This window comes from Thalassophryne amazonica, chromosome 12 (assembly GCF_902500255.1).
Source record: "Thalassophryne amazonica chromosome 12, fThaAma1.1, whole genome shotgun sequence".
Taxonomy (NCBI): domain Eukaryota; kingdom Metazoa; phylum Chordata; class Actinopteri; order Batrachoidiformes; family Batrachoididae; genus Thalassophryne; species Thalassophryne amazonica.
This window is the reverse complement of record NC_047114.1, coordinates 88,818,787-88,832,862: the sequence shown is the minus strand read 5'-3', so window position 1 is coordinate 88,832,862 and position 14,076 is coordinate 88,818,787. Positions and strand designations below refer to the sequence as shown.

The 14,076-nt window shown below is 40.6% G+C and overlaps 1 protein-coding gene across 5 annotated transcripts in view; it reads left to right on the top strand.

The window, feature by feature from the left end:
* LOC117521500 (dipeptidyl aminopeptidase-like protein 6) overlaps positions 1–14,076 on the top strand; it is a 334,231-nt gene that overhangs the window by 258,183 nt on the left and 61,972 nt on the right. For all 5 annotated transcript variants that reach the window (XM_034182811.1, XM_034182814.1, XM_034182810.1 and 2 more), the window contains exons 3-5: positions 3,115–3,213; positions 13,161–13,255; positions 13,346–13,420. In XM_034182811.1, coding sequence (XP_034038702.1) covers positions 3,115–3,213; positions 13,161–13,255; positions 13,346–13,420 — 269 coding nt within the window. The remainder of the gene's footprint in view (positions 1–3,114; positions 3,214–13,160; positions 13,256–13,345; positions 13,421–14,076) is intronic.

The following is a 14,076-nucleotide window of genomic DNA, read 5'->3' as shown; positions in this document are numbered from 1 at the left end:
TTCTTGCACACAATAGCTAAGTGGAGGCAAACATTTTCTGAGGTAAAAAAAAAAAAAAAATCTAATTGCTTCTTGAGTTGTAACCTAAAGTTCTGCCTTGTTTAATTAAGTTTTTTCCTCCGACTTCTTGCTGAGAAACAAACAGAAAACAGAAGCATCTCTGTGGACGTGACACCAAACAAACCCATTCTACATTTACACTTAGAGCCCACACAGACTGAGTGTTAAAACTTTTAATTACCACCATCAAAGTCGGTGTGCTTTGATTGCCATTTGTAACGTAGTTTGAATGTTAGCAGGAGATCTCAGCGGGAACCGATTCCAATTAAAATTGGTGTAGGGGTAGACCTTGGGTCATCGAAGAGTTGATTAAATTTTTATGCAGCAGGGTTCGCCCCAGGATTTTTAATGAAAAGATATAAATAAAAGCACGAGTCATGTAGCAAGCGCAAAGCACAAGGCATTCAATATGACGTAATGAATGACATAATTGCAAGAGCCAAAAAAAAACAAAAAACAAAACAACAACCTTGTAAACAAGTGAAATCTGTTGTAGGATAATTCCATTCAGTAAAAATGCATTTTTTTTTTTTCTCAGTAAGTTCACCTTGATGCACTGGGCCTTTCTGGAAGATGGAGGGTAGAATGTAGGAGCATATCCTCCTGAGAAAATTTGAAATATTTAAACCAATTTGGAACCCTGTGGTGCAATTGTGGCATTCAAAAGCAGTTTATCAATGTTTAAAAGTTTAAAAGATTTTTTTATATGGCTCATCAGTTACACTTAGTGCAGTATTTCAGTAATAAAATTATGTCACTCAAAGTAATATTGTTTGAACCATTTTTATAGTTGTCAAAAGCACATTAATTCTTCTTCTTCTGGTGGTGGTGGTGGCTTCCATCCCCTCACCCTTGTGGCTACACACATGTACTGTCTGTTACTCTCCCAGGAGGAAAATGCATACAATGGGGAGGAAAACCCATTTATTTATGTGGAACGTGCTACCTGATTGGCCACAGACGCTGACTGTTATCGCTGTATTGGCACTGAGCCTATGGAACTAGTAGTGTGAATAAAATTGACTTGTTGCATGTTTGAAATCAAAGTAGAATGTTATGATTAATCTTGTGAATAAGCATTTTGTACAACAGGTTGCTCAGGCAGTTGCATTGTTAGCAAAACAATAGAACCCCTTCAAGCATTACCTTCATTAATATTTCTTACAATACTTTTTAGTATTTCACTGCACTTACCCTCTGCGCTGACAACCTGTCGAATGTATATCGGCATCTTCAGAAATGATGGTTCACATCTTGTCAGGGTCGCTCACTGACACACTCCGCCTTGATGTAACAGTACGGGGGTTGTAAAATGCGTTCTTCTCATGGCGACAGTCGACAAAACGTTGGCAGTGGTCAAGCCTGGACAATATTCAGGGAGTCTTTAAACTGGAAATCCATGTTAAAAAAGAAAAAAAAATCATCTTCCCATCATATCAAACTGATCGTCATTTGGATTTGACCTCGTCGTTGTCGCTGGCTTCCTGCAGCAGAACGCTAAACTATTATCCTTATAAACAAACTCATCTAATTCTGCCTTTTGCTTGTCATGAGATTTCTTTTGTTCAAATTTCCACAAATGTATTTCAGTGTCTACCTGTGTGGCAAAAAATTCTGCATGTATTGTGACACGTATTCCTTATTAGCAAACAACTTTTGTGTTAGAGCTTTTGCGCACAACGCGCTATAACCTTAATTGAAATAGATTAGATTAGATAGAGGTTTTTTGATCCCTTGGGAAGACTCCCTCAGGGAAACTGAGGTTCCAGCAGCATTGTGTAGCAGCACACAGGGTAAGAAGCACACAGAATATCAAAAGTGAAAGTTAAAAAAGACAGTTTGAAAATATAAACATAGAAATACACAAATATGAATACAAATAAGGTCTATTATTGGAGTAGTGCAGTAATACACTCCAATAAATCAAAGCATTCGACTATTAAGATTGAAGATCAATCCAGATACAGATAACAAAGCACATCATATGGATAAAAATGTATTTTCAGACAGGCAGGAGGATTGGAACTTGACTTGGGTCTTGTCAGAAGAATGCCTTCTCTGAAGAGCCTTCTTTTTTTCTACATTTTTGGAGTAGAGTTTCCTCCCATCACATTCAGTTATTATAGCTCAACAGCCTTTTTTAACAGGGGCACATTTTTACAGACGACAGTGCTCTGGTTGGATGTTTTGTGCTGGTTTTACACAGAAGCCAGGTCATTTTCTCACAAAGCAATAGGCCTTTTAATGTGGGCCTGTTTAATGGAGATGATTATACTGTAATTGGTGCAGCCATTTGTCAAACTGGCACAGAATCAGAAATGCCATTTGCCTCGTGTTGGAAATTAGCTTTCCTCCCCATGTGTCGCCACTTTTTTGATGCCAGACAAGAAAATTTCTACAAATTTTCAAGTCAATAAACACTTGACAATGTCTGACATGTTATTTACACACTCAGATTCCCCAGCTCAGTCACAGCATGATGCCTGCCAAACAGTCTGTCAGCAAACTGATTTTGTACATCTTGTGCGTCACAGTCCTGAGTAATCGTGTGGCGTACGACAGCTAAAGACCTCAGAAGATCATTTCCCTGCTTACATCCACCACAATTCATCCGCGCTCCCACCTGAAGTGCGACTGTCACCGTCAGATCACATTTCGAGTTTTGTTCACTGGAGTCGTCAAAAGAAATGAAGTAGGCAGATGTGAGCTGACTTCGAAGCGTCCTTTGTGTTTGTATCCTGATCTAAATTGCTCTATCTGTGAGTTGGCAGTAGTTGCTGGAGGTGCAATCTCCAGAGATCGAGACAGTGACATTCTGCTGTGCGAAGTTGGCAGCCTTGAGCAACACAACACATCGAGGAAACATTCAAAAGCAGAGATGAGAAAGCCGCCTAAAATGCTAATACCTCTGACAAGAGTGAAAGGCAGCCTCTTGAAGGTTTCTTTGAATGTGTGTTTGGAGAGATCACCCACGCACTTTGACGTGATTTGTATTCAAACCGCTGCATGCCACGTTTAATTTGTCTAATTATTTTATGGCTTTGCACTTGACAGCTGTTGACGACACTCTTGCCCGCAAGAAGAAAGTGACTGTAGAGGATGTTTTTGGTCCTGATCTTCGGATCCATGACCCAGATGCCAAGTGGCTCAGTGGTGAGTGCCATCGGCAACAAGCGTCAAAAACATGTCGCAGCATATCATTACAGTTGTATTTTCTAAATATGCCATCAGTGTGACTTGGATCTTGCATCACCTTAAAAGAAGACACCTCTAAAAGGGAATATTGTGCAAATATCAACTTTAATTGAGGGTTTACATTTAAATATAGTCGGGTTTTCTTGTTATACGTCCTCAAGTCCCACAGGTCTATGACGAGGTATGACATTTCAAGATAGTTCAACCTGGAAATGAAAGTTCACCTGTTGCCTTGGAAACGTAAGTTAACTTGAATAATGCCTTTGTTTCAACTCAGAATTGAAAGTTCATGAAGTTGATTTAACTACCACATTGTAGTTGTCTCAACTGTGGTTTTTGAGTTGCCAAAGTTGATTGAACCCTTAATTCCATGTTGTTTCAACCAAAGACTGAGTTCAAACAGCCATTTTACATTATTAATTCACAAAAAGGGCAGCACAGTGGAGTCGTAATCAGCACTGCTGCCTCACAACAAGAAGGTCTCAGGTTCAAATCCAATCCTGTACTTTCTGTGTAACTTTTGCACACTCTCCTCATGTTTACGGGGGTTTTGGGTGCTAAGGCTCTTTAAATTGACCATAGATGGTACTGTGTTTATCTGTGTGTCAGCTGTGTGATAAACTGGCTCTATCTAAGGTGCACCCTGCGTCTCATCCCCCCATAACCCTTAATTGGAATAAGGGGGTTTACAAAATGATTGATTGAATTCAAGAAAACCTGCCCCATCCAATCGAACAAACACCCATTTCTGCATTATTCTAACTCCCAATTTCAAGTTAAAATGATTTAATTATGTTTACATGACTTGCTATTTCAGGTTAAGAGGATTTAAGTTTGAAATGTATTTTAATGTACAAATGTGACTGAAAATTTCAAGATTGCTGTGTTCTTAAACATCACACTTGACTCTTGGGAGTTCCTCTGTTCAAAAATAACACTTATTTGAAAACTAAACCTACGGTAAACATCAGATGTTTTGTAAATATCAAACATGCAATCACACCCACATAAGTTGTTACAACATATGGGTCTCACACACGGGAGTTGGGGATGATATTCTCCAACCTGAAACAGCTCATTTTAGACCTCAGTCAAATATGTTATAGAAGTTTATATCTGGAATAGGGATAAGATGATACAACTTTTTATGTCTGATATAATACCAGTACTGGAACCTTCAGTATCAGCAGATACTGAAGGTTCCAATATGATACTGTTTTCCTTCTCTTAGAACAACTAAGCTGTTAATAAATACATTTGTCTGGGTATACATTTCGACCCTGGCCATCTGAAAAAAACCCTTCAATTCAAACGACAACACAAATATTCAAATTATTGGCAATATCGCACTGATACTGATCTGAAATATCAAATCAGCGCATCTCAAATCTGGATTCCTGCTTGCTCAGTAAGTCACACCTACTCTAGGTGTGACCAGAAACTCCTTTCTAATTAAAGCTACACTACAGAAACACTTTCTGAGAGACGTCAATATTTTTTGGTTTTGTGAAGATTGGAGTACTTCGATACTTCCTTTAGTGAGATATACTTTATTGATCTCACAGTGGAGAAATTATGTTTACATTCCAGTTACCTCAGACAGCAATTAGTCCACAATTATTACTTGTTTACTGTAATAATGGCACACATCAGAATTAAAGACAGCAAATACACATTTGACATTGTTTATGTGCACTAAGTTTGAAGAAGTCCGTTATCTGAATTGAGGCAAGTGGGTGAAGGTCACGCAGCAACCCTGAGATGCACCACCATCAGCTTGGGGGGAGGAACGGGGGCCAGCTGCAGCCCGCAGAAGGGGGAAGGAATGATGTGAGCAGAAGCCGGAGTGGGGGGTAGGAAGGTGGGGGGGAATGAAGCATGCTTCAGTCCTATGAAAACAGTTTATTGTCTTTGTGAGTTGAGATAAGAAACAGCCAAATGTTCCCCAGACCGAAGACATTCCTCTGGAGAAAAACAGTCGGGCAATTTGACCTTCAGGCTTGATAGGCCTGTAGTGTTGTGGTTTGAGCAGTGAAAAACACTTTTAACAGTTCCACTTGAACAACCAAATCCCAATTATGAATTAAGAATATTCCCAATTATGAATTAAGAATATTCACTGGCCTCTGAAATCTTCAACTTCACTACAAGGCATGCATCTGCTCCAAGATGTCATCCAATTTGTGTCTGACTTCAAGAGTCATCGCAGTCTGAGAATGCACCGCCTTGCCAACCTCGTTAATCATGACGGACAAGCGAGGGGCCGTGGTTCTTGATGCCGCCGTCTTGCCAATTTTCTGGTAGATCAGGGCAGCACATAAGCCAAAAAGTACCAGCCCTGCTACCGTAAGACCAAAAATGAATAAATCCTCAACGTCCTCAATGGAGAAAGACTCCAAGCATGCAATACGCCAAGACCCCCAGAAGTCGAGAACATAGCCCGCAGGATGCGTTCCATCTGGACAGGTAGGATCCCCCGGTCCTGACCTTCTTGTAGAAAAAATGGTGTCAATAGCATTCAGAGACCAGCTGATTAATTCCATGGTTAATCCAATAGTAGTCCAATAGATCCAGTATCCAATATAATTTGAGGAAGTCACAGTCTGGTGAAGTAGGGACTTGAAGGTTAAAGCAGAGAACAGAGATAAGGAAGAGTGGAGGAGATGCAACCGCCCTCGTCGGAGTCCCAAGCTGTAGTGCTTCTGTTAGTTAGTTACTTACTTAGTCTATTGCCCTCAAGGGGAAATTCTGTTCCACGGCACATTCAGCTTCACAAAGTACAAATAACAGAACATCATACTGTATGATAACTTTGTCACGCTGTCGTGAAAAGTTAATTAGAATCACCGGCATGTAAATGAACTCACTCGTTCTTCGCGTGTCAAACTGTCTGACTTTTACACGTGTCGTTTTGTTGTAGTGTGCAGATTATTGCTTCATTAGCATATAAACAGTAACAGTGTTACTTTGCCCTTCATCTGCAGCAGTGACGAAAAGGTCCTCAGTACCTGACGACGAAACTCCACCAATCAATTGTATGACATTGTGCCTTGTTAAGGCAATCAACTCCCATTTGGAACTAATGACCTTCTGATAAGGAGCCCAATGGGACACACTCACACTTCAGCAGTTCCTCATCAATATTTTGTGGGCTTCATTCACAGCAGTGTGTAATTGATCCCCTTTGCTCTTTGATCACAGCTTGCCTCAGTAGACTTTGGACTCACCTCTGAGTTTTTCAGTTCGAGTCAGAATGATGTTCACATTGCTCAGTTAAAAAAGAACAAAAAAAGACTGCTTCCTGTGTCTTCATATATTTGAATGATAGCAGAATACATTGTATATTCAAAAGAGGAGGAAAAACTGTCAATAAGGAATATCCGTGGCTACATCTGCTCATAAAAATCTACTTTGACGACAAAAGGAAATCAGTTTGGCAAGTGAGCTACATCCTTTATGACAGGAAATGTTTCCAATTGTTGATCTTCTCTTGGAATTGATTTGGCGTAATCGCCGAACCCATGCTGGACTCTGCACGCAGCCACACTGTCAGGTTTTGTTAGTGTCCCTCGGTGCCCAAAACTGGCAGAAAAAAATGGAAGGGAACAGACCGTGCTGCTCTGCAGCCTGACAAGTTCACAAACAGGTGTCACAGCCTGAGCCAGGCATTTTCACAGTGACATTAACATTTTTCACTCCGCGAGTATTCATGTTCCATCACAAGCCAACACGTGAGATATTGTTCGGGGAGATTTTGCATTGTAAAATTCACTTTCATGAGGAACACACACATAGAAGGTTATTTTTATGTATGCTGTAGTTTTAAACCTTTTATGGTCTAAGATCAGGTCTGGTGTGGGAGCATCTGTTGTATAAATAGTGTGTGTAGGTCAGGACCCATGACAACTCCTGTCCAGCTATGAGATAATAGTCCCTGTGGGTAGTAAGACAGTAAGAGCTACGGCAATCTGACATTTGCCCCAAATGATTGCGTCTCGAGCTGACCTTGTCGGGGAAATTGTTAAAATCCACCAAAGTATGTGCTACATTTTGTCCAGATTGTTTTCCAATTAAATTCCTTGACCTTTGCCAAGGATAATTTTGAGTGTTAAACATCTAGGATAATTTCGGGGATCAACCTTCATTGACATACTAAGTTTAGTAGAAATCACTCAGAGGATCTGTGAGGAGTAGACCAACAAACAGCAAAGACAGACATGATCTTGGCCCCAAAAAATTACGTTTAGCAAATTTGATCTTACTAGGCAATTCCGAAACCCCCTCCATATGCGTGTCACTTTTGCCAGCATAATCTCTGTAAGGACAACTTGGGGGCCAACCGTCATCAACATATGAAGTTTGGTGGTAATAGGCCAAAGGACCTGGGACGAGTCGGGGATCAAACAGACAGCTGTTGTGTCATATAATAGTATGATTTAATGCACAGTATCCATCTGCGCTGGTAACTGTTTGTGTGTGTTCCGAGACCAGTAAGTTTAGGGTTCGGGTTGAGGTCAACTTGATTGCATTTGCCACCATTACCAGGTCACCAGCAGCTCTATCAGTCAATGTGAGGTTTCACTTGGGGTTCATGTCTGTTGTTGTTGTGTTTTTCTTTTCCGTTTTTCATTTTCTTGTTTGCGTACCACCTTACAGTAGTTTTGTTGTGTGCTTTTTCCCTTTGTGTATCTGTCCAGTTTCCCTCGGATACATTTGTCAGGTTTTTTTCTTTGTTGTTTGAGGGTATGCACTCTCTATTGTCTCTATCTTGCTTCCACACCTGCATTTAATTATCAATCACACACCTGCCTTGAGTTCTGTCTTCATCAGCATTTGTATATCTGTCCCTGCTCTCCGTTACTCTGTCGCCGTGCTTTGTCCTGAGTTTTTGTTCATAGTTTGCTGCTGTCTAGTTCAGTCCTGCTTTGTCACCCCAGTCTACATCACACTCAGGTTGGTTTCCTGTGGGTTTCAGTTAATGCTATACAGCTGATCTGCACCTCGTAAATAAATCATCTGTCACCTGTAAGAAACCTATGATCGTGTACCACACTTGGATTCGTTATCTACTAGCTTCCAACCTGATAGTCAGTGCTGGAACAATAGGCCCCTGTAATTCATCCAACAATGGGATGAGAATGAAGAATACACTGAAAAAAATTTGGAGTAATATTTACTCCATTACTTGCCCAAACCTCTGCCTTCTATGGATTATTAGAAATACTTAAATTTGTCAGACAGTGAGACAAAAGAAATTCTGTTTAGAAAAAAGATGCATCAAGATGCATTGATGGTTGTTTTATAATGAACACATTCATGAACTAATGATCCAAGATCTGCTGTGGCGACTCCGAGTGAAAACAAGGGAGGAGCCAAAGGGACTTGAAACTCAGTGCAGGAGTGGTGGACAAGCCGTTAGTGCACTTGGTTTCAGTACAGATGGTTCCCGGTTCAAACCCCACCCCTGCCACATTTCTCCATGTAATGTGGAGGTCCATCGGGAAGGGCATCAATCAATTAATCAATCAATCAGTTTTTTATATAGCGCCAAATCACAACAAACAGTTGCCTCAAGGCGCTTTATATTGTAAGGCAAAGCCATACAATAATTATGTAAAACCCCAACGGTCAAAACGACCCCCTGTGAGCAAGCACTTGGCTACAGTGGGAAGGAAAAACTCCCTTTTAACAGGAAGAAACCTCCAGCAGAACCAGGCTCAGGGAGGGGCAGTCTTCTGCTGGGACTGGTTGGGGCTGAGGGAGAGAACCAGGAAAAAGACATGCTGTGGAGGGGAGCAGAGATCAATCACTAATGATTAAATGCAGAGTGGTGCATACAGAGCAAAAAGAGAAAGAAACAGTGCATCATGGGAACCCCCCAGCAGTCTACGTCTATAGCAGCATAACTAAGGGATGGTTCAGGGTCACCTGATCCAGCCCTAACTATAAGCTTTAGCAAAAAGGAAAGTTTTAAGCCTAATCTTAAAAGTAGAGAGGGTGTCTGTCTCCCTGATCTGAATTGGGAGCTGGTTCCACAGGAGAGGAGCCTGAAAGCTGAAGGCTCTGCCTCCCATTCTACTCTTACAAACCCTAGGAACTACAAGTAAGCCTGCAGTCTGAGAGCGAAGCGCTCTATTGGGGTGATATGGTACTACGAGGTCCCTAAAATAAGATGGGACCTGATTATTCAAAACCTTATAAGTAAGAAGAAGAATTTTAAATTCTATTCTAGAATTAACAGGAAGCCAATGAAGAGAGGCCAATATGGGTGAAATATGCTCTCTCCTTCTAGTCCCCGTTAGTACTCTAGGTGCAGCATTTTGAATTAACTGAAGGCTTTTCAGGGAACTTTTAGGACAACCTGATAATAATGAATTACAATAGTCCAGCCTAGAGGAAATAAATGCATGAATTAGTTTTTCAGCATCACTCTGAGACAAGACCTTTCTGATTTTAGAGATATTGCGTAAATGCAAAAAAGCAGTCCTACATATTTGTTTAATATGCGCTTTGAATGACATATCCTGATCAAAAATGACTCCAAGATTTCTCACAGTATTACTAGAGGTCAGGATAATGCCATCCAGATAAGGATCTGGTTAGACACCATGTTTCTAAGATTTGTGTGGCCAAGTACAATAACTTCAGTTTTATCTGAGTTTAAAAGCAGGAAATTCGAGGTCATCCATGTCTTTATGTCTGTAAGACAATCCTGCAGTTTAGCTAATTGGTGTGTGTCCTCTGGCTTCATGGATAGATAAAGCTGGGTATCATCTGCGTAACAATGAAAATTTAAGCAATATCGTCTAATAATACTGCCTAAGGGAAGCATGTATAAAGTGAATAAAATTGGTCCTAGCACAGAACCTTGTGGAACTCCATAATTAACTTTAGTCTGTGAAGAAGATTCCCCATTTACATGAACAAATTGTAATCTATTAGACAAATATGATTCAAACCACCGCAGCGCAGTGCCTTTAATACCTATGGCATGCTCTAATCTCTGTAATAAAATTTTATGGTCAACAGTATCAAAAGCAGCACTGAGGTCTAACAGAACAAGCACAGAGATGAGTCCACTGTCCGACGCCATAAGAAGATCATTTGTAACCTTCACTAATGCTGTTTCTGTACTATGATGAATTCTAAAACCTGACTGAAACTCTTCAAATAGACCATTCCTCTGCAGATGATCAGTTAGCTGTTTTACAACTACCCTTTCAAGAATTTTTGAGAGAAAAGGAAGGTTGGAGATTGGCCTATAATTAGCTAAGATAGCTGGGTCAAGTGATGGCTTTTTAAGTAATGGTTTAATTACTGCCACCTTAAAAGCCTGTGGTACATAGCCAACTAACAAAGATAGATTGATCATATTTAAGATCGAAGCATTAAATAATGGTAGGGCTTCCTTGAGCAGCCTGGTAGGAATGGGGTCTAATAAACATGTTGATGGTTTGGATGAAGTAACTAATGAAAATAACTCAGACAGAACAATCGGAGAGAAAGAGTCTAACCAAATACCGGCATCACTGAAAGCAGCCAAAGATAACGATACGTCTTTGGGATGGTTATGAGTAATTTTTTCTCTAATAGTTAAAATTTTGTTAGCAAAGAAAGCCATGAAGTCATTACTAGTTAAAGTTAATGGAATACTCAGCTCAATAGAGCTCTGACTCTTTGTCAGCCTGGCTACAGTGCTGAAAAGAAACCTGGGGTTGTTCTTATTTTCTTCAATTAGTGATGAGTAGAAAGATGTCCTAGCTTTACGGAGGGCTTTTTTATAGAGCAACAGACTCTTTTTCCAGGCTAAGTGAAGATCTTCTAAATTAGTGAGACGCCATTTCCTCTCCAACGTACGGGTTATCTGCTTTAAGCTACGAGTTTGTGAGTTATACCACGGAGTCAGGCACTTCTGATTTAAAGCTCTCTTTTTCAGAGGAGCTACAGCATCCAAAGTTGTCTTCAATGAGGATGTAAAACTATTGACGAGATACTCTATCTCACTTACAGAGTTTAGGTAGCTACTCTGCACTGTGTTGGTATATGGCATTAGAGAACATAAAGAAGGAATCATATCCTTAAACCTAGTTACAGCACTTTCTGAAAGCATCCAGTGTAGAATTTGTGCCAAATCAACATGCAGATCCAAAAATGGCAACCTTGAGTGAAAACAAGGGGAACAGCTGAAAAGTTTTACATTTTATGAATAAAGACAGAGTAAAATTCAATGAAAATATTCAATTGATAATTGTTAGTAAATGTTAATTGAGCTATTCTTTTATATAAACTAATATATGCAAGTAAAATTTACTTAAGAATTCCCCTTGTAAAATTTACTTGGAATTTCTGAGTGAAAAAACTTGCCTAGGTTTTTTTTTTCAAGTAAATATTACTCCAAATTTTTTTCAGTGTAATTATTTTGCAAGAGAGCTGGTGGACCCCTACTCAAACTATAGCGTAGTTGCAACTGACACTTTTGAGAGAACAGGTGGTCTGCAATATCTTCGGAACTCTAGCAACAACCAAAATTGTGTCTCATACCACAAACATTCACAACAGTAATTCAGTAACCGTAAACACTGTTAAGGTCTCTTAGTGTATTTGGGTGGGGGTAACTGCACAGTGGTGCTCGGCTCACACCCCACCTGATCTCTAACAGACACATGATGTTCTGAAAAATTCCAGGAAATTTCAGGCTGGATAAAGTAAAACACTGCATTGATTCAACTTTGTGAACTTATTTAACGGATGCTCTAAAATAAACATAGAACTTCCAGAGCTCAAACTGAATGTTGACTTTGTATAGCAACATACAGTTCTGTACTTTTTCTGGACTTTTCTTCGCCCTTTTCTTTCAGTTAGCCAAGGGTCAGATTCCAGTTCCATCTTAATTTTGTTAATCCCTGTAGGACATGTTGTACACAGGACCCTGAATTGAAGAAGACCACTGTTGATCCCTAATAGCGATTTGCTGATGACATAGTATTATCAATTGTTGCAAGCAGCGGTTTGGCTACTCCCCCCCCCCCCCCCCCCAAAAAAAAACTCCCCAATAAATAAATTACAATTTAACAATGAGGCAGAGACTATTGGAAGATGATGTATAGAATGACCTGCAAGGCACAAAAGAAAATGAGGTGTTCAGGAAGATACCACTTTTACGAGGGAGCGAGGGTCCAACAAAGAGGTTAACCAGTACCATGAAAAACAAAACAAAACACTAAGACAAACAAGATGATGGTGGCCTAACTGATGACAGGCCACAGGTGGTCCTTCTCCGTTTCTGAACACATGATGCGGATTCCAATAAAGCGGGTGGAGTTCTAAACTATATCGAAATCTACATCTAACACGTCTTTATATGATATGGTTCTTGTTTCTTGCAGTGGAAAAGTAGCCCAGTTACCTTGGTAACCACAGTTAGCAACTCTTCTATCTCTGCTTGTAACGATGCTTCTTTGCTACCTTGTGTTGTTGGTGGCGCCATCTCTTGGGGCTCAATATAGCCGCATTTTCTTTTTAATGTAAAACTAGACACTTGTGTGATGACTGGTAGGTCATACTGAATCCTACCCAACAGAAGTAACAACCACACACTTTAAATCTTCAATGCACAGATGGCTAGCATGCACAAAATCAGGGGGATGTTCACCACCTTGTGGCACGTTCTTGCAAAGGTCCAAAGCCTCCACCGACATTCTGTCTTATGTAGCATGCGCACCTCATGTCTTCATGACAACACTGTGCGCAAAACGTGTACGATTCATAGTTTCTGTGTCACGAAGCATCACCCAAAGAACAATCAGCTGTAAAAGACATGAAAAGAAAATCGACAATGAAAAAACAAGACAAAATGTGAATAATATTTCCCTGTTTGATGGAAAGGCTTTACGTGTTGTTTACAGACGACGAGCTGCTCTATCGTACAAGAGACGGGGACGTTGTCAAGCTCAACGTCGACACGATGGAGAGAACTGTTGTTGTGGACAGCAAGATGTTTGTGAGTGTCAACATTATCCACCAGCAGCATTTTTTTTTTATTTACTGCAGCATGTGGTTTACATTGAGCTGAATTTTTGATCCTGTGCAGGACACGTACAAAGCCACGAAGTATCAGCTGTCTCCAGACATGCAGCATGTGATGTTGGCCTTTCGCGTGACACCAGTAAGAGCCTCTTCAAGCCATATACGAGGGCTGTCAATAAAGTATAGGTCCTTTTTATTTTTTCAAAAACTATATGGATTTCATTCATATGTTTCATTCAGACATGCTTGAACCCTCGTGTGCATGCGTGAGTTTTTCCACGCCTGTCGGTGACGTCATTCGCCTGTGAGCACTCCTTGTGGGAGGAGTCATCCAGCCCCTCGTCGGAATTCCTTTGTCTGAGAAGTTGCTGAGAGACTGGCGCTTTGTTTGATCAAAATTTTTTCTAAACCTGTGAGACACATTGAAGTGGACACGGTTCGAAAAATTAAGCTGGTTTTCGGTGAAAATTTTAACGGCTGATGAGAGATTTTGAGGTGATACTGTCGCTTTAAGGACTTCCCACGGTGCGAGACGTCGCACAGCGCTCTCAGGCGCCGTCGTCAGCCTGTTTCAAGCTGAAAACCTCCACATTTCAGGCTCTATTGATCCAGGACGTCGTGAGAGAACAGAGAAGTTTCAGAAGAAGTCGGTTTCAGCATTTTATCCGGATATTCCACTGTTAAAGGAGATTTTTTTAATGAAAGACGTGCGGACGGATTGCAGCGTCGGCTTGCAGCCGCCGCGACGCTCCGCCACAGGAAAAACACCTCTGTTGGAAGCCTTAAGGACAAGTT